A 20,522-nucleotide genomic window follows, 5' to 3' on the forward strand; every position below is an offset into this window, starting at 1 on the left:
CCTGCATGATGGAAATGACCCCTTATCCAAAAAAGGACGGCATTACAGCCTATTTCTCTCTTTAACTCGGCCACACATGGGATCTTTGTGAATTCCAATAAGCTGTGACAGCTTTAAATTGTCTGCATCTGGCTAAAATCGTTGCATGTGTTATAATATGAAAGGCGTAATAACCTACCGTCAGATGCCGGGAAAAAGCTGCGCGTAAAACGCACCGGTCCGACGATGGGAGCAGAGCAGGGAGGTCCGTCGCTGTTGATGCTGAGTGAAAATCTCCTGATCTGTGAATAAAGAAACCTCTCTGATGTCACTTCACGTCTCTCTCCCACCAGGTTCGTGACTGAATGGGTGGTCGCTTTTAGAATAACCGCACACCAGAGGGGACCTGCTGAGGCTCACTCAGTAAATGGCTCGTCCTCACTGCTGCTGCGGCTGCTTCTAAAGATCCAATTTCCCCATCCAGACCCGATGCGATCACTTCACAGGATCAAGCAGGAGTTTTACAGACTCAGACCATCGACTCCCTGTCGGATGTCGTGCGTGCCTGGGGCTCAGGAGACCTGGTTCGTCAGTGCGTGTGCAGGATAAAGCATTAGTGATGTCAATAGGCCCCACTGGCGTCTATCATTGGTAATTCTAAATATCCAATAAGATCTAAGGAATGACGACATTCAATGAGAACTATCTGGGCATTTATATGAGCTGCATTGAACTATTGCTCTATAATTAATAACTTATGTAGTGATAAAGTGTCTGATTATTTAGGTGTTATGACTCTAAACGTGTGTCTCCTGTGTAATCCCTTACACCTGATTAATAAATAATCTTCTTCAAAAGTTCATTTTGAATCAGATTAATTATCCTGAATAAATATACTGCATTCATTTCATTTCATTTATTTCTGATCAATGTTATCTTTTTTAAATCTATTTTTGCTTTTAGACCGTTTTTGGCACTAACAGCTAAGTAGAGCACAATAAAACAAGTACTGCCCACCCAACCAATTTTGTACGTGACTCAGTTTCCCACAATGCATTGAGGGCTACGTCACAACGTCGCGACTCAACGTGGATGGCTATGGTGTCGCAGCCCAACACACACACACACATACCACGTTGGTACGAATCTAGACTTAAATCCTCACACTTCCTGGTTCTTTAACCTTCTTTAACCTTCGTCTACAACTTTCAGCGGAGGGGGACATTTTGGATGCGGAGCTTCCTACGTCACAGCAGGAAACAGATTGAAAATGAAACCTCTCCTCAGCGAAACATCCGCCAACTTCCTGCTGAACGCGTCGATGCTGTTTAAGGAAACATGTCCGGAGCTCTCACGGTTCTACATGTAAGAAACCTTCTTAAATACCCTTCATGAATCTCAACAGCGCATCCGAGTCCTTACGCTCGCCCCTGTATTGTTGTAATAGCGGCATCTGGACGCTAGGGGGAAGCGCTCGACCAGTGTTAACAGGTGACTTCCTGTCCTGGAAATGACACGTGTTTATATGAGTGTGTTTATGAGGTTATATAACTTGTACTAATGTTTTTACTGTGTAAAAAACTAAAATAAAAGGTATTAAATTCAGTTCCATTTTAAGCCATAAACATGGTAAGGTCAAGACCATAACATTTATTGAGAAATAACACAGAGAGACAGAGAATTAAATAATGATTTTACTTTATTTCTCTTTAGTTTCCCTTTTACTAACTTGGGTCTTTTTTGAAATCTTGACTCAGCTTTTACAGGGCAAAATATTAAATATAAAGCTGGAAAACACAGTGAAAAAAATAGAAATGCACAAAGTATTGGGATACTTTGCATACATGATAAATAAGTCCCTGCTGTGATTGAAAACTGAACCACTGGAAATTGTCTGTGTTACTCATTTTACCATATTCATGTGCATTTCCAAACGGAATAAGGTTTTATTAGGTTTCATGCAGAGGTTTTCACTGCTTGTGTAAATTTTTACTTGAAAGGATGTGTTTGTGTTACTCCCTACTCAGGTGTTGACAGATCATTAGTGACCAATCCACCACAAGCAGCTTGGTTTATCATTGTGCTTGTTGTTAAAAAAAAAAAAACACACCAAAAAACTGAACAAAATCAATTCAGCTCAAGATTTTAGATGAACTTTCTGGTCCTTCTCTTTAAAGACAGGATGAGGATGTGATGGCACCGTATTGTTGTGTATTGTGTGTCTTATTGTGAAGCCTTGATCTTTGTCTTGTCCCACTGCAGTGTAGTGTGCTGCTATTTCTGCTGCATGAATTAGCTGGTGGCCGCTCATGTGCTGGTGTAGCGGGAGAGTCTGGGTGGCATCTGAAAGAGCTGCTGTCATTCAGTCTCGTGTCGCTGTAGAGTGAATCAGATCTTACCCGTGAGGTCACAGCAACATCCTAAAAAAAAAGAAATGAGAGCTGCGTGAAGAAGACAAATTGGAAGAGAAACGGATAATGTGTTATCCTTTTTTCCTCTTTTCTGGAGGACCCAGAGCACCAAGTCTTTCCCATCATGCCAACTCTCTTCATCCAATTAGCCTCCTCTGTTTTCATTCTTATTAGAATAAATACTACAGTGATTAATGCAAGTTTCTAATTTACGTCATCGTTTGCGGTCCACTGCTTTGGTTTGGTTGCTTGTGCCAAAAGTCTCTGTGGTGATTGTCGTATTGTGTGGAGAGTGAAAGCGGAAAGTCATTTCAGAGAAAATCCTCCTAAGCCTTGGAGAGACAGAAAGAAAGAAAGGGAAATTATTTATGTCTGTTCACGCGGACCGTGCACATTTACATGTACAGTGGGTGCTCAAATTTTCTTTATAATAATTTGTATTGAGATTAATGCATCTAACAGGTGTAACAGTGGTTTGTGTATGTGTGCGTGCATGTGAGTGTGTGCAGAGACTCTCCTGGTCCATGTTTGCTTTGGGCTCCTGCCACGTCCAGGTATCCTCCCGCTTGTTTCCCGCAGACCCATGAATGGAAACAAAAACACCGGTTTTAATAGTGGAACCCCGACTCAGGGTCATTTTTACGGATTTGTGTGTGAGCCCGCTGCTCCTTTAATCCATCGGTCTGTTCCCCAGATTTCCTGGCTACACTGAGCTGTGAGCATTTCCACCGTATTCAACTGTGACCATCTGTCCTCCGAGTAACACACACATTTAAATGTTTGGGCTGTAAGACCTGCCTGGTTTGGTGCCAAAGGGCCTGGCAGACAGAACACGATTAGCGGCCACATCCAAGATTAACACTCGGTGTGACAAGCTAATGAAGCCAAAGTGATGATACTGAGGGCAAATCGTGCTATGGAGGAAATTACCTTGAAGAATTAATGTTTCAGATCGAGGTCCTGAATACACAATCCCAGAGTTAACCGAGGGGTGAGAATCCACTCAAACAGCTGCTGGCACATGTGGTCATTGTGTGTGGTTGTTGATGTTTCCTTTTGGTCCTGTTGAACCCCAGGTGACACTCTGTCTGCTTGTGGCGGTTTCCGGTGTCGTCTCTTTCGGCCCAATGCGTCACTGTGTGTTTGTGTCGTGGTTGTGTGTCATTAACTCATACGCGCTACTCCACATATTTGTTAGGGGTCGTGTTACCGTCCTCCCCTTCTGTATGTGTGTGTTTTGTGTCTTTGTTTTTAGGATGACATCCCTTTTTTATTATTGTGGCAGCATGTGGTCACGTTGCCAGTAAATTCATAATCATCTTTGCGTGTCCAGTAACTGGAGCCTGACTGAGTGTGCTGATAACCAAAACATGCAGGATGTCTGCTGGGAAAACAGTGTCAGGAGGACTTATGAATATCCCACGGTGCTTTTGTTCAGCTCTTTATTCAGATACAATGAGTTTTTTTACACCAATATCACTGATAATCAATTTTTTTGCCTTTTATTTTGGGAATATTGGCATTTTTCAATATTTTGATCATGTTCCCAGGGAATACCTCATGGATCTTGATTGAATAAATCAGGCATATTTAGGGGACAGAAATAGTGTGTGAAATTTGGTGCAGCTTGATTGACTTTAAGGGAACTGTTAGTCTTTGGCTGAGGTATTCGCTGAGTGCCATTCTAGTTATTGTATATTTCAAAGTGATGCATCAAAACAATATGTTTACATTTTACCTGAAAAAATTCACGCTCTCTATATTTGTTTGCTGTTGTGCTTCTTTTTTTATTTACAGTTATTTAAAGTTAATGAGCCTTCATTAAAATCCTTTGTCATACAGGTTGGATATTGACATCTTAGTTGATTGCCCATTTTTTTAATATTGGCTGATATAACGATATCGGGAATGTAAATGGGACACCCCCCCACTCTGTGCCGTAGACTGATGCGGTGTCGAGAGTGTTCACTGATTGCCCTGATTGTCCACATGTCCATTAGGCACAGTGAAGGCTGTTTCCCCCCCGATGGAGGCAATAAAACGTCCGTAATGCGTTTAATTTTGTTCACTTTGCCTCAGCCAGCACTTCTGTCTCTAATCACATTATCACATTGTAGCCAACACATAATATCATAATGCTCCCCCCCACGCTACCCTCCACCCTCCTGCATCTTCTAGAGTTTTTTGAATTGCACCCCCCCCTGTTGTCAGCAGTCCATGTGTAGAGCCCACAAGAGTTCATCACCACAACTAAGTGTGCACTTAAAAGGAGATGCATGTCAAGTATGTTAATGAGATTAGTGCGGTGGAAGAGGTCTTTGTGGTGTACGGTTTCTGAGAGCGAGCTCATCAAGGAAGCAGTGATCACACCCCTCAAGAATTCCACTTCTCCACACTCGAGCCGTCAGCCGTCTGTTTATAGTTTTGGAGGATTTCCTTTCTTTCCTAGTTTTGCAAAGGAATGAAAAATGTCTTTAATGTTGTCGAAAGTGTTTCTGTCAGTGGTGTCCAGGGATGGAAATGTGTTCAAAACTTTCTACACACAATTGTTCCACCAATTAAGAATGTTGAAAATGTCTCAGGATGACAAGGAATAATGGGGAATTGCCCAAAATCCATGAGTCATTATCAGTCCTGCACAGTCACATTCCTCCACAGCGGCCTCGCACAGGCTTCTCTTCATATCCAGCACTCTCTGACAGGGCTTCTTTATAATCTGACAGTTTAATCCAGTCACTGATTATTAAATCACATACGGGTTGGCCGAGAGTGCAAGTGGAAAAGTGACAACGACCGCCGCAGCTGCTTCTGCTGCTGCAGCAACAGCAGCAGCCAGTGGGTCGACTCCAGATCACCTCACCCCTCCCAACTCTTTCCTCCACAAACATCCAGCGCGGTTCAGACTTTGTCACACGGGCTGCCGCCGGACAGCACATTTCCCCTTATCGATTTAATCCCAAAGCTAATTTTAGCAGTGGCAGAGGCAGCCCTGCAGCAGGAGGGGGCAGAGGCGGAGGATTTTCCATCTATTGTTTTGGACCTATTTCGTTTTCCACCACCCATAATGGGATGGGCTCTCCATTCCAATTTCCTGTTTTATTAAATTGATGTTTTCATCATATTAAGGTTTTATTTCCATGGATCACTTTAACAGTTGTTGTGACTGACAACGTTCTCTCCTTATCGGTTTACTTAAGATTTTAGAGCAAAACAACAAAAAACTGTATCTATTAAAGCAATGATTTAACAACTTACAATGTAAAAACTCTTCAATAAAACAACTATATATGTTATATTTTTTGCTTACTTGTGTACTTATCCATGAACATTATTTGTGCCTGAGTCCCATCGGGTAGATTTTCATTGGCAATGGTGGTAAAGACAATCAAACTCTGTCATCAAACTAAATATTTTGTTATTGTCTTGATTTATTGACTCATAGCAGCCAAAGTTACATACTGTATATTTAATTATTAAAATCAAATTTTATATTAATCCTGTTACAAATGTCACTCTTAAGTGTCTGATCTTGTCCCCTCTCTTCTTCCCCAGGCAGGGGTCTGTGAAAGCAAATACCAAGGGTAAGTTAAAACACTTGTGCACCACAGACAGTTTTTTGTAACTTTTTGTTTTCCTCACTGAGGGTCTACGAGTGTCACAGTCACATACAGCAGTAGTAAGAAGGACCTTGTCAAGGTTGAAACAAACTCACTAAACCCACAGCCAAATATACTGAGTCAGCCAGCTGTGTGTGACAGCCTGGTGGGATAAAACACACAATCATAAACACACACACACACCACATGCATGCGCACACGCCAGCTTAAACCACATCAATGGATAGTGGTTCCATTTAGTAAGACTCTTCTGGCTTTTCTCCAAATATCACATCTGATATTTGGAGATATTTATATATATCTGATATCTGATCTCTAAGAGAGGAGCATGATAATTTGATTTATGATGTTTGGATAGTGAGAGAATATCCAGAATCTAGTTTGGGACTGACAGATATATTGCAATGTGGACTTTCTGTGGATGTAAAAAAAAAATAGGATGTCATATTGATGTTTCAGCACAGAATGTCAATGCAGCTGCTCAAATCTCAACATTGATCTTCTAACTATAAGTTTTTAACACATACCACTTCGTCTCTTTGCTTTTTTTGCTGAAAATAATACATCTGAAACTTAACACACTGAAAACAATAATACCAACATGCAATATTATCTTTCAACATGTACAATATTACTGCTCAATCATCTGTACCTTATCAGTCCTTCAGTAGCATGTGCTATTTACACTCGTAATTATGTGCAAAGTTGTTTTAATTATTTCATGTAGGTACTTTATTATTATTATTTCAACACTACCTTTTTCTATTTTAGTTTTTTATTTTAGTGTTATATATTTAGGTTCTCATCTTGCATTGACTCCTCTTACACTTAATATTAATAAACTTAAGTGATTTATTAGTTTGGAGCAATGTCTGGCTCCGAATTTTCTTTGGGAAATATAAATTTCTGTTTTATCTTATCTTAAAAAAATAAACCTGACTGTATCAAGATAAGTTTGTTCTATTGGTTTTGTAAAAAAAATCTTTCCCTCCTCGTAGCAACAGTGAAGAAGAGATCCTCCTGCCCGTTGCAGAGCACCTCGGTGTGTTCGCACTGTTTTCAGTGGCTGCAACCCGACAACCACCGGGTCCGGCTGCGGCCGAAGCCACGGCCATCAGCTCGGGTGTGGAGCATCCTGCGCAGACACGCCAAGCGGAAACATCTCAGCCTGGCGCAGAAACATCTGCTGCGCCGCTTCAAAAAGTCCTCCTCAGTTCTGGTGAGAGAGCAAAACAATACACCCCCACAGACCCAGTCATGCATTATGCTTCCCTGCAGCTTGCTTTCAAAACAGCAGGGTTATGTGCCTGATCCATTGTCCTCTGCTGTTGCGGTGTTGAACTTAGTGGAAGTATGGATGAGTTGTAGTTTTGGGTAAAATGCTGACATTTGGTAATTAGGACTTATATCTGCAGAAAAACTGTAGAGTTAGTTTGTAATTTCCTTTGAGCAATTTGTGTTTATTATGACCTGAGCTATTACATATTTACATAACATATTTAGCTGATAATTGTGCGGTTTATGTGATATACCTGCAATTGAAACCCTTGCATAAGCAAACATCTTGTTGCAAAGTCTGTAGCTGACCTTTGACCTATGAAGGAGGCAAATGGTGTATCTCGTTAGTATTTATTATAAATTATGCACTTTTTGTCTCTTAATCTCTTGCTTCCGGGCATTGTTGTGCTTAAGAAATTTGTATTTATTTCACAGAAAGGGTCTGGTTTCATTATTTTCGCCTTTAAATCCTTGTAGTGGTTCTTTTGTCTGTCCTCTTAATGGAAAGCACCAGTGGAAACGTTTTTGGCCAGTACCCACCCACCCCACTGATAAACCCATTGAGACGAGGAAACTGACGATGGAGATTGTGGCGTTTGAGCTTGTGGTGTTGTGGTAAGAGAGAACCACTGAAGTGCCCCCCTGGTGATCTGACATCAGCCTAATGAAGAGCAGCTCCAGCCAAAGTGCTGCTGCCTCATTAAAATCTGTTAGGGTTTGTTTAGTATGCAGGTAATCGCTGTGCAGGCCGCTCTCTGCCCACTCTGTTATGTATCAGTGGCCTCTGAGGGAGAAGAGGCCGATGGAGATGGAGAGAGGAAGCAGGAATAGAAAAAGGTAGTGAGAGACATTAAGCACTCAGACACTTGAAACGAAAATAAAAAATACAGATACTGTGGATAAGACAGGGGAACAGGGGAGGTCAAGTTATGTTCTGAAAGAGAAAAGTTGTCATCTTGTATAATTTTTGTATGCAGCCGTGCTGTGTGCCTCTTGCTCACATTCTGTGGGTTGTGGTGAAGGTCAGATCCAGGGTCTGATAGAGAAGCCATCTGGAGAAAGTGGTTTGAGAGAATCTTCGCCTGATAACATTTCAACACAGAAGACAGTGTGGGCATTGAGAATGTCATGTCCAGGCTGGGTTTCTTTGTTTAAACCCCATTTAGAGCACAGCTGCCAAAAGCTGAAAGTCAATTCAGGTAGAATTGACGACGAACTATATAAGAAATCTTTACTCACACAGCCCCTGATAATCGTTTTGCATACAGATGACGTAGTGTACGTGTGTAGGACTTTAGCCACATTCCAACAATAAAAAAAGAATCTGAACCTACATGAGCATCCACATGGATTTCCTGCAGCATAATTTAATCAGGAAGTCCGCTCACAGCAGATGTCTGACCTTTTTGATAATTACATAGCACTGAATGATGTGAGGTGTCATGGTGCAGAAACGTTGAGAAGCAAAGTGTCCAATCGATAGTCTTCAAAATCTCTATCAGTTAAAGTGAAAATGTGAAGAAGCTATCGAATAACAAGAAATTGCTGTCATATACAAATAAATGACTTATTTATGTCATGTCAGAGTCTTCTAAGAATGAACTGGTGGACTTAAGCCTCCTGAGCGTGATCTTTGGTTATTATGTTAAAGCGTGTGATGATACAGCACTTTCTTGTTAGGCAGTGCTTCAGATGATGAGAAGCTACCTACATACACAGTACTAAAGTGTTAACTAACAGACACGATCAGTGGAAATGGTGCAGCCGGAGAGGTAAATCACTCGGTTGAAAATAACCAGCAGCTTCTCGGAACTCAGGGAAGAATTTTACACACAGAGTTAAAGTTGGATTTGTGAAAGCCAACCCCCCCCCAGAAATCATAAACATACACTTGTGTGTCTCTCTCTCTCTCTTTCTCTGCTGTGACTCTGCACCCTTGCATCTACTCATTTGTCAGCAGTGTTTTGGTCCAGAGATGAAGAATGTCGATGCTTGTTCATCATGTGAATTCTCAGTAAACCAAGACACCCTGAGCATGTTTTCACAGTCCCTCCTCTGTCATATGGGGCAACAAGTCAAGCCTCGTATGCGAGACGGCACACGCCTGTGCTCTGCAGACGGGCGATACCCCCCCGAACGCAGAGCGGTGGAGCAGAGAGATAAGAGAAGGGATGTTGACTGCTTCCCTTCCTTTTGCCTGCCCGGCTCCATGCTGATAAACAGAGCACGGCACTGTGCCAGTGAGAGAGGCTCAGACAGAGACCAGGAGAAAAGAGATTAGCATCCACTCGACTCTTTAAGGAGGAAAGTGTGGGGTCATTGTCTGGATAACAGGAGATTCAGAAGAATTGTTTTTTGTCGTTGTGCTAGTTCACACTTTCAGAAGATGCTGCTGTATAGAAATAATATGTCATAGTGACCATGAAGCTTTTGTTTTATGTCACCGGTTTATCGTTGTGGAGTTTTATTGTGTTGACTGTGTACACAACACTATGTACATCTTACTGTCAGTCACGTGAAAAACACGGAAAGAAGCAAGGGGATTATCGGGGAAATACAAAAAATAAAAACACAGCCGTATAAATGTATTATCACATTCAAGTCCAGTGTGTACGGCGTGAGACGGATGTTTATTTAAAACGAGATGCAGAGATCCACGTTTGCTTGTGAGTCGGCTGTTTTTGAGTAGTTTATCGAGGCCAAATTCATTAAGTCATTTGAGCTTTTGTGAGGGAAATGTTTTGTTATTTAAAATATCCATACTGCAATATATCAATGTCCTGACTCACGAGATACAAATATCGTGCCAAATATTGATATTTAGTGAATTGCAGTGAATAAATTGACAAATCCTGCACTTAACCTTCATTTTGTATTCTTCTTCAGTTGAACAGATATTTTGATGTATCATATGATTGTCTTGCAATATATTGATTATCGCAGAATCCCTGTATCCTGAGATTATCTGTGCCATGTATCGCCTATCCTATCACGAGTTACCCTGCGATTCCCACCCTGCATTTCACTATAATTAACTTCCTTTACTGATCCTTTGTAACCTACTGTATCTACAGTAAATGTGTGCATATAACTTGAAATATGTTCCGGTCACAAGTAAAACAAACAGAAACACGACAGCAGATGTGTATTCACACTCACACACATATGTCTACTCCAGGTTGTAAATCCCCCTTATTCCACACCAGACTGTTTACGATGTACGTATGCGCCGCCCTCAGGGTGGATACCAGCATCATATGTTGTCCTCAGCTCTTGGCACTTATATCTAAGAGGTAAGATAAATCAAGGGTGTCTGTGCATGTGTCCGGTTATCTATCAGTGGTTATGGAAGTAAGTTGGATTGTGGCCCACACAAGAGCGGCAGAGACCCCTAAATGGAGCGAAGGATGGTGCACTCTCCACCTTCCTCATTCTTCCTTTCCTCCCTCCCCAAGATTTATATTTCCCTGCACACTTGTTAAGTACAAGAAGAAAGTATAGTTCTAGTGTAACATTTATTCCGGGCGTTCTGTGGGTGACTTTGTGTTCAATAGTACAGGTAAATGGAAAGTCTCTACTTGATATACTTCACTAGTAGACAAATGCATATGTTCGTTCACTGAATCTGCTCGTCACGTTGCCATATTCTGAAAAATCCACTTGTTTTTCAGAATAAAAGATGAACGAGACACGAAAAAACAAAGTGACAGAACATAATTGATTGGAAAACTCGATTCCCTTTTCGCAGAAGGACCATTTCTTTCTGACGTTAGTTCAGGTTCTCTTTGTAATTTATGTCACCATTTCTGCTTGACCTCACTGACCACCTCTCATTCCCTTCTGTTTTTTTGTGTTGTGTGCGTCGATCCCCGTCCTTCTTTTTACCTCAACTCATCTACGTGACCGCTCCCCCTTGTTTTTTGCTCATCTATCTCCTCCTTCCATTCTTGGCCTTCTCTTCACCACATCCCTCTGTCATATTTATCTTTACTAGACTAATGCAGCTGGAAAATGTCTCTCCTGAGGAGATGACAGGAAAGAGGAGACGGCGATGTCTGGGTGGTGCTTCGCCTGTTTGCTCTCACGGAGCAGCAACAGCTCCATCACGGGGTTGGACACCTCAAGGGGGAGGGGAGGGCAGCAAGTGACATGAGGACAAGAGTGGGAAGTGTTGGGGTAGAGAAAGGCCAGGAGGGAATGTGAATGCTGGCCTCTGGCTTTTTTTTTATTTAACAAGCAGCTGAGCGTCGCTGGGAAGTGGGAACAGTCAGTCACGTCTGAGGGGATTTAGCGAAGTGTGCACTGTATTTTAAGAATGTTAACATCCCCATTAACACATGGATATCCGCTGGGAAACTTGATGAGCCGATGCACAGAAGAACGTCGTCGGGGAACAGTCCCATTCAGAATGAATGCATATTTGTTTTCTGACACTCTGATCCTTGGCCTTGGGTCAAAGGAAGTTTCAGCTCCCCCCTTTCATGTTTGTAGCCCAGCTCACGAGCACATAAGCACATAAACCCCATAAAGAGAACCTGATGCCATACCATAACAGCATGTCAACTCTCAATTAGCATGTGGGCCTCGCTTCATTTAGCTTCCTCAGCTCTATTAAACGTCCATTCTCGTGCATGCATATTAAACCCTACTGTAGATTTAACTGTAAACTAGTTTGTGTTCGGGTCCTCGTTCACCAGCGTTTACAGTATGTCGCATCTCAACTCATTCTGTCAGCACGTGCACATTATTGTCATTTATCACAAATCTGTTTTAAAGCCGCACATGTGCCATTACTTTCCAGAGGGGAATCTTCAAATCCAAATCTGACTCTAAGCCATTGTTGCGTTTACATGTCAACCACAAACTGCCACATGAGCTCAGTGCAGCTTCAACCAGAAGCACAACTGTCAAAGTTATTTTGCAAACCCCCCGATTAACTGTATATGTTCCGGCACGTGTGTCTGTTTTCTGCCTAGTAACAACATCAGTGACTCTCTGCTTATAACAAATTACAATTTTTCAATTTTACTCAGTGGATACATTTGCAGTTTGAAATGTCGTAACTGAATAATGCTCCAGGCCATTAAGCAGAGCTAACTTTCTAAATTTAAACCGTACTCATGACAGTTTACTCTGGATAAAGTTTCCACTGATGATATCTGGTGGATTTCAAGTAGCGTTTGTCCTTCAAGTCCATCTGAGGACATTTTCAATTTTATACCTGAAAGAACTTTATTGTTTTTTTTGTTGGTACTTCACAGAGCTCAGATATACGTCCTTTGATAACAATCCAAAGCATCACGAGTAACATTATTTTAAGATCGAATCAGGTTAACTGTGTAAAACCTGCTTGTTGAGGGCTATGGGATAAATCATCAGGTAAAATCTTGACATCCAGCCTGTGCTTTTATTTGTTTTCCAGGTAAACTTGCTGCTGTGATGCAGGATAAAATGTGACCTTTATCCCCAGCACCAGTAACGACAGAGAGAGAGAGGGAGAGGGAGAAAACAGATATGCCATTTTTTCAAAATGGCAACGTGTAGTGGCTCTGCATTCATATCAGGTGTCTGTGTGTATTCACTGGGCAGCCTGCCTCCAGACTCGGTGACTAAGTGGCTGCCAGCGTCATCACAGTGCAAGGCCGTGGTTAGAGGAAAGTTCACACCGCTTGCCTCATATTGATCCGCCAACTGCTCTTCTGCTTTCAGCTCTATGGCGTTATATTGATGTGTGCTCGAATGACTTTCACACACAGTGCGTGCAGATGCTCAGGCATTCACACGAAAAACATTTTAAAAACACACCAACATTTACAAACTTTTTGTCAGGCTTATATTCATCTTCCCTCACATTTGACCGCACTCTTCTTCTCATCTTCCTCCTCCTGGGTGGTGTCGCACTGCCAAGGTCAAACTAATCAACCCAAGCTAACCTCTGGAAGCAGAGAGAGAGAAAGGAAGAGAGGTATTTATGGCACTGGGGTTATTAATAGACGTAAAGGTCCATCTGCAGAATTGATTTATGTGGGTCTGCCTGCGTTGCTGTGTCTGCGTTTGAGTGGCCCTTCACTTTTTCACATGAAATGCACCTTTTAAATCTCAGAACCGATATTGTATTTATCAGTAGCAATGTCACGTGGCTGCAGAAATGTATGTTTCTCATAAGAAATATATGTATGTGACAGGCCAGGAACAGTTTCTCAACACTTGAATCAAAGCTCAAACCATTATTCCTGTACATTCCCGCAATTGGATGCATGTCAAAGCTCTTAAATCAAAGAGTGACTGGTGAGTTGTCAGCATGTGGTTGAGCCCTGGTTGCTTTTCATTCCCCCGCTGCATGGACGTCGTGAGAATTTGCAGATCGGTTTATTCTGTATTCATCATGGAACGAAGGAGCTGCTTCTATCAAGGTATATAATGATTACAGGTTGTCTGTTTTCATGATTTGTGATGAGGATGAATTAAAGGTGCAAAAAACATGCGTGATATATAAAATCAAGGTTAAGTGACTCTAGCTGTCAGCGATGCACTCTTTACATGAAGCAGTCAATCCTCAGTGTCAGTGCTTCAGCTACAGTGCAGAACGCTGCCGCTCACATTAATGATCACCAGGCGCAGGGCACATACCTCTCGTATTCTTGCCTTCCTCTATTGGCAGCCTGTTATATATTTAGGATCGATTTTAAGACTCTTTTAAACACTTTTACAGCTCAGCACGGCACACCTGGCCCGAGCTACTAACTCCCTAAGCTGCAAGTCGTTATTATAAATCTTCCTGCTGGTATTTCCTAAAGCCACTTTTCCACGGGTCTAAAAAACATCCAGCAACATCTGGCATTTGTCTGCAATGGGAATGGACACAATCTGCACTAACTCCAGGGTCAAATGGCTTTGCAGTACACATGGATTTTGAGCCGCTGCTGTTCAAATCGGCAGTGGTGGTAACGAGTTTCTCAATTTTTCGGCGTAATGGTGTAAAAGACGTTTAAATCCAGGTTGGTAACTAAGGGTGACCGGGCTCTTGACATCAGGACCCCGAGGCCCTGGAACTCCTTTTAGACTTGTCAGCATCTGTTTTGGAATCGTTGCCTGAATCATATTTTTGTAGGAAAGCCTTGAAATGTCTGACTTTAAACTGCTTTTCTGTGGAAATACAGTTTTTTGTTACTGCAGTTTGTTATTGTAACCAAAACTCTGGTATTCTTCCTCTGACCATATCGGCAGACTTTTGAAAACAGAAATTCAACTTGCTGTTGCCATATGCTTGACTGGCCCCTGTGTGGGTCTGTCTGCTGCCAGGGTCAACAGCCCAAGATAAGGAAGTGAAATCTCTCTGTGGCATCAGCTCACGTGCGTCCCTCCAAGTGCAGACGCTACATGTCTGAGGATTAGCGTAATTTAAACAAATACACCCGATGGATGGGGATCTCATTTCAGGTTATAATGAATCTCGTTACTACAGCAGCCATACCATACGTGTTTTTTAGGAGAGGACGGTGTTGGATTGTTGACTTTGTGTTTTATACTGATGACCAAGTCCTTTTGTCTGTCCACTATGCTTTTACATGTACACACACCTTTGCTAAGAAGAGTTACTTTTGATAAAGTCTCTCGTATCGGGGCCAGCTGATGATAGTGGGGTCACTAGTGGTAACAAGAGGATAAGAGGAAACAGCATGAGCTCATTCTGTCTGTAAACAACGTCTGTCTGTCTTCCCGTCTGTCTGGGTGTGATCCGCCTCACTAACAACCCAACCCTCCTGTTGTGCCACCGCGGTTTTTTTCTCCTTGACTCACAGCACTGCTACAACTGGAATCATAGCACTGTTTATAACGTGTGAACAAATATTTACAGTGTTTTTGGCAGCAGCTTCCAGTTTGGATTTGATGAAATTAAGCTTTAATGATCTGCAGAAGGAAATTGGTTGGTTGTAGCAGGAAATAACAGAATGAAAAAAATTAAAAAATTTAAAATAATACAAATACAGTGGTAATAAAACAAGACTGCTCATAACAACAATGTCAGGTTACTTGGAAGTGGATTATAGATTATATAATGTGAACAGGAATGTGGTTTGTAATCATTTTTGCAAAGCATCACTGGATCTGCCTCATTGAATTACAGAACAAGTGTGTCTACATTGTTTATGTTGTTACACGACATCAAATATGTTATAGATGTGTGGCCTTAAAATGTATTAACTTTTTTGTTTTTGTTAACGTATTTCTTTATTACCTCTGCTAACAAGCTTATGTTTTCATCTGCCTGCATTTGTTTGTTTTTAAGCAGGACTTCAGTGCCAAGGTTTTAAATGTTAATAGAAGGGGAATTATTCATTTTACCTGTAAATCTATAAAAATAATTTTCTCCATCATTTTCCGAAGTGGACAAGAAGTGTATTGAGTTTTCTCCGTGTAGTGGTAATCAGAGTAATGAGAGTGCTGGAACACTCTAGAAACATTAGAAAATCTGTCTTGGGCTTCAGGAGACTTAAGTATGATAGATATTTTCCTCCTTTACTTCTGAACCCACATCTTTGGGTGGAGTGACTTTCTACTCATTATAGACGACGACTACTGTTTCTCTGAAATTCCTCCTTATGATCAAAAGGTAAAACATCCTGGCCCACTTTTTGGTAATATTAGTGCATTTTAAAGTTAATAGAAAATATTCATGTTCTTGAATAATAAGTTTGAACAGCCTTATGGATAAAATCCATCTTAATGTATCTGTTACAACTTGATTTTATTCAGCGATTATTATCATAAGGTGTGGCAGTTATTTCTGGTTGATTCAAAGGCTTTTTCTATGGACTTTTTCTCAGGGTGACACTTCATCTGCTGAATTAGAGACTTGCCTATTGGGCAGCTAGAAAGAAATAATTTTGAACCAGTTATATTATCATAATAACCCAGAAAAATACAGAAAACAGGAAATGCAAACCTTTTCCACTGAGTAAATGATTTGCGGGTGAGACTGTCGATAACTTTTCTGTGTTCATTCAGAAATGATTAGGGCTTTTTAAATGATCAATAATAAGTAAATCAATAACAATGTTATCAAAACAAAAATCTTAAATCTGAAGACCTGCCTTTGTTTTATTGATAACTTCACAATATGGGGAAATGACTAAAACAGTATTTTCCTGCAGCTTTTCCTCAGGTGTTGTGTGCTGCGCTGAGCTCATCAATAATTCAGTATTGTGATCTATTCTCGTTGACTTTGGTCCCGTTGATTTGCACAAGCAAAGTTTGGGTCCAAATTTTACACATACAATGTCATGATAGAATACGAGGAAAAAATTAAATGCTAACACAACCTTCAGCCGTACCTTTCTGTGTTACGTTACATTTCATTTAGCTGACGCTTTTATCCAAAGCAACTTACAATAAGCACATTCAACCACAAGGGTTCAAACCCAGAACAACAAGAATCAAGAAAGTACAATTTATTGCAAAAAAAAACAAAACTACAAGTGCTATAATGTATAATGTGTTTGGAGTTCCGATTTTTGTTTGTTTTTGTTTGCAATTTCAATGTGCAAACGTGGACGTGTTTGGATGAGTCCAGCGTTAAAGTGTCACTGTTGAATTGTAACGGTGGAGTGCTGGCTGTGCCACAGATGAGCTGAGTCAGTGCATTGGTCGGTCCTGCTCTCAGCCACACCCCTATGCAAAGATGGGCGGGTCGGTTGCTGGTCTGTATAAAGCTGGACGTGTGGGGCTGCTGTAGTAAACACTTCACACACGGTCACTTCGAGAGACAGAGGACCTCAGACCCTCGAGAAACCCAACTCTCCAGCACTCTCCAGCAGACACCTGTCAGAACTTGAAATGGCTGCGTTCGTATCGGTGAGTTTTCCATCTCATCAGCATTCCTGACTGTCTACAGCTCGTCTCAGAGCTGCTGACCTCTGCACTGGTGGTCTGTTTAGACCACTTCTTAGCTTGTGCAACTCTGGATGGCATGTGCCATTGATGGGGCTCCAGAGAAAGAATTTATCAACACTTATTAACAGGTTATACTTTGTACTGCATTTTCTACAGTGAGGAAAGTGTAATGGGATCTTCTGGAGACAGAAACTTGGCGCCTGGGATTTGTTTCATGCACAGAGTCAGCTCATCGCTGGGATGATGGGACTGTTTCCAAATAGTTACTGTCACTTGATCTAATGATGGAGTGACACGTGCGAACACTGGTCAGCAGTTCCATAGAAGTATCTGCCAAATTCTGTTTTATTTACCAGTTGGGGGGATTTACACAGACCGAGATATGGATTTGTGCTTTATTTAGATCACAACATGTGGTTCAAAAGTGTGGCTTGTCCCAGTCAGTGTAGTTACTTGCTATGCTGTACATGTGTATTGGGACAGGACATGACAGACTCATGAAAATCTCATGAAGTTGTGCCACATAACTCCGACCAGTGCCTTTATATAGGGACTCATTATTTCCCCCTTTACATGCGATGTGTAATATGTGTCAGGAAATAGTTTTGTGTTTTGTCATGGGGGGTGCTGTAAAGCTTTAACTGACAAAACTCAGCTGTGACTAAATGATCCTGGTTCAAAACTGGGTTCAGAGAGGTTAACTGCATAAGCTGACTGACGGCTCCCATAGCATCCATACCCTGAATAGGCGGAGCTGCATGGCAACAGCTCTTCCCTGCCCTCTCATTGGCTAAAGTTAAAGTTTCCCCCCCTCTTGCTTTAACTAATCCAGTTATTTTCATATGTATGCAAACATTCAAATGTAAAATAATCTCAGGGATGTTTGGCAGGGCCAATGGGAAGAGTCTCAGCTGTTGAGTGACCCATGTCCCACCATGGATATTTTTCTTGGACTTTATTGTGAACTCTTCCTCCTCAGCTGTGAGATGTGTGTTTGTGTGTGTGTGAGGTCCCATTGGGCGTAAGAGCAGCAGAAAGTGTGTGTGCTTCTCAGGGAAAGTCCAGCAGCTGTAGTGAGGGGAAATAATTGTTGGAATGACGAAAGATTCCCCTCCTTGCCTAGACTTTCATGCGGGTAGTTTGAAGGACCTTTTATAAAAGTACAATATGTGTTATTTTTAAGTATCTCAGTCGGAATACCTTGTTCGCATTCACCTCGAAATCAAATTATGTATCAGAGAGAATAATATAATCGTTATTCTCTTTTCCACTCCTTATTCCAGATGGCCACCTGCAACACCTGTAATCAGACATCCAGACACAGAGGAATGAACCGGGACTACATTGCCACCATCGCCAGGACCCACAGCACCCCGGGGAGCGCCAGCAAACCCCGGACTCCCCAGTCCACCAGCAGGTCCAACATGTCTACCCCGAAAACTGCTAGCAAAGACAAGACACCTGCTCACACACCCAGGTGACTTACTTCAGATCGCTGTTATTAATATCTCTTGAACTAGAATTTGAGATATAACCATCCTTGACTTAACTTGGTCAGTGTCACAGACGTCCATGAGGATGATGTGTCAGCGTTTGAATGATTAGGTTTCTATTCGTTCAGCATTTAGAGAGCGGCAGCGAGCCGTACAGGTGCTACGTGCTGGTATTCACGCTCGCCAGATCATGTACTTGTTGACAGGACACTTTTAGTATTTCCTGCCAACCAACAAAATCTCAAGTTACGTTATGTTAATCATTCTTTCCTCTCCCTCACCTCTTCTTCCTCCCTTCCACTCTATCTCTCTCTCTCTCCCTCCCCAGGTCGTCCACCTCCTCCAACACTTCAGGGTCGGGCTCATCTGCTTCCAAGACTCCCTCCAAATCCAAAAACTGGGTCGTCCAGCGTCTCAGCAAGATTCTCCTGCGCGAGGACAGCAAGAGCAGCAAGAAGGGCGGCTTGAAAGATTTTCTGTCCTCACTTTGAGTATCTCTTATCTACTTAAAAAAACAAGTGCTTGAACCTGTTTTGTAACTGAAGGGGAACTAAAGAGAGTAACTTTGGTTTCTGAGCCCGAGTGGGAAGAATCCCAGTTTGCCCACCGCCACACAACTATTAATGGGCTGTGTGGAATGGCGCTTGTGGAGGCAAGTGAATGCAGAAAGTGTCAGCACGGGGGGGAGGGGGGCTGGTTATTTCAACTGTAAATCAGCGTTATCGTATCTTCTGCTGAGCCTATCAGAGGAGCGTGCTTCTTTTGTCTAATTTAGCACACGCCTCTTATGATCCCCTGAACAGGGAATATTTCTTTAAGCGGAAGGTCTGAGGAATTCTTTCAGGAATTTATCAAAAGGCTGAAACATCACAGGAAACATTTCTTTGCTCCGTGGTGGCCTGTGTGGCTTGTTGAGCTGGTTTACATGCCGATATCCTGCTCCATTTTGGATTTTCTTTTCTAAAGTCACAATTATACCTTTATGTAACCAAATAAGTATTTGGTGGTCAAACTACTTGATTTGAAACTTTTCTATTTGAATGTATTAACTTGCTTTATTTTTACTCTTAAGTAAGAGGCTGTGCCTGTATTTTGATGCCGCTGGCTAAACGTGACCGATTTCACCGATATTCTGTAATTATGTTGTAAATGCTATTGCATTTTTTTTACATGCAAAAAAATATATATTTAGATTGTGCAAGTCACCAGTGAAGATATTTGTAATCATTATTAAAAATGGGACTCACCAGTTGTTGTTTACATTATTTAGGCTCATCTGCCCGAGCCTGTACACACAAGACTTATTGACTTTTCGTCATTCACTTTTCTTTATACATTTTCTTTGAGTATGTATTTGTCTTTTATTAAGAGAAGAAAAATGTAATATCTACTGCATTGTTGTACTGCCTGATGTCCTGACCTGTTGTCCATTGGCTGTTCAGTGTACAGTGTGTTTAGGTCCTGAAATACCCCACATTTGTATTCCACCGGCATCCTGATTTTCTCAAATAAAATCTTTTCAGTCTGTTCAACTGTTTTCTTCTTTACTTCATGTGCCTCTGATACAAGTGCTTTAAACGTACAGCTATGTTACTGCATAATTCATATCCATATCTATGCAGTTATGCATATAAAATACCCATGAACATAGCTGCAGGGATAAGTAAAGCTGATCTTCAGCTTACATGCCCAACCCAGAGCTGAAAAACAATAATTGAAATACCAGAAGATAATACAAAGAAAGATGTTTGGTATAAGAAAATATATCTGGTGGGCAACCTGAGGCCCTCATCCAAGGATTTGCTGGGTTTCCCAAAAGCTACTGTATATGCTGAGGAACAAGGGTGGCA

The 20,522-nt window shown here is 41.6% G+C and overlaps 1 protein-coding gene across 1 annotated transcript; it reads left to right on the plus strand.

Moving 5' to 3' along the window:
- The first annotated feature begins 1,067 nt into the window (after window positions 1-1,067).
- c19h18orf21 (chromosome 19 C18orf21 homolog) lies at window positions 1,068-20,204 on the plus strand. The gene is made up of 6 exons (XM_061092792.1): window positions 1,068-1,118; window positions 1,192-1,344; window positions 5,943-5,971; window positions 7,006-7,226; window positions 18,463-18,656; window positions 19,001-20,204. Exons 1-6 carry the CDS (start codon window positions 1,072-1,074, stop codon window positions 19,161-19,163), a joined length of 807 nt encoding a protein of 268 aa, XP_060948775.1. The 5' UTR covers window positions 1,068-1,071; the 3' UTR covers window positions 19,164-20,204.
- The last annotated feature ends 318 nt before the right edge of the window (window positions 20,205-20,522 follow it).

Source organism: Limanda limanda, chromosome 19 (assembly GCF_963576545.1).
Source record: "Limanda limanda chromosome 19, fLimLim1.1, whole genome shotgun sequence".
Taxonomy (NCBI): domain Eukaryota; kingdom Metazoa; phylum Chordata; class Actinopteri; order Pleuronectiformes; family Pleuronectidae; genus Limanda; species Limanda limanda.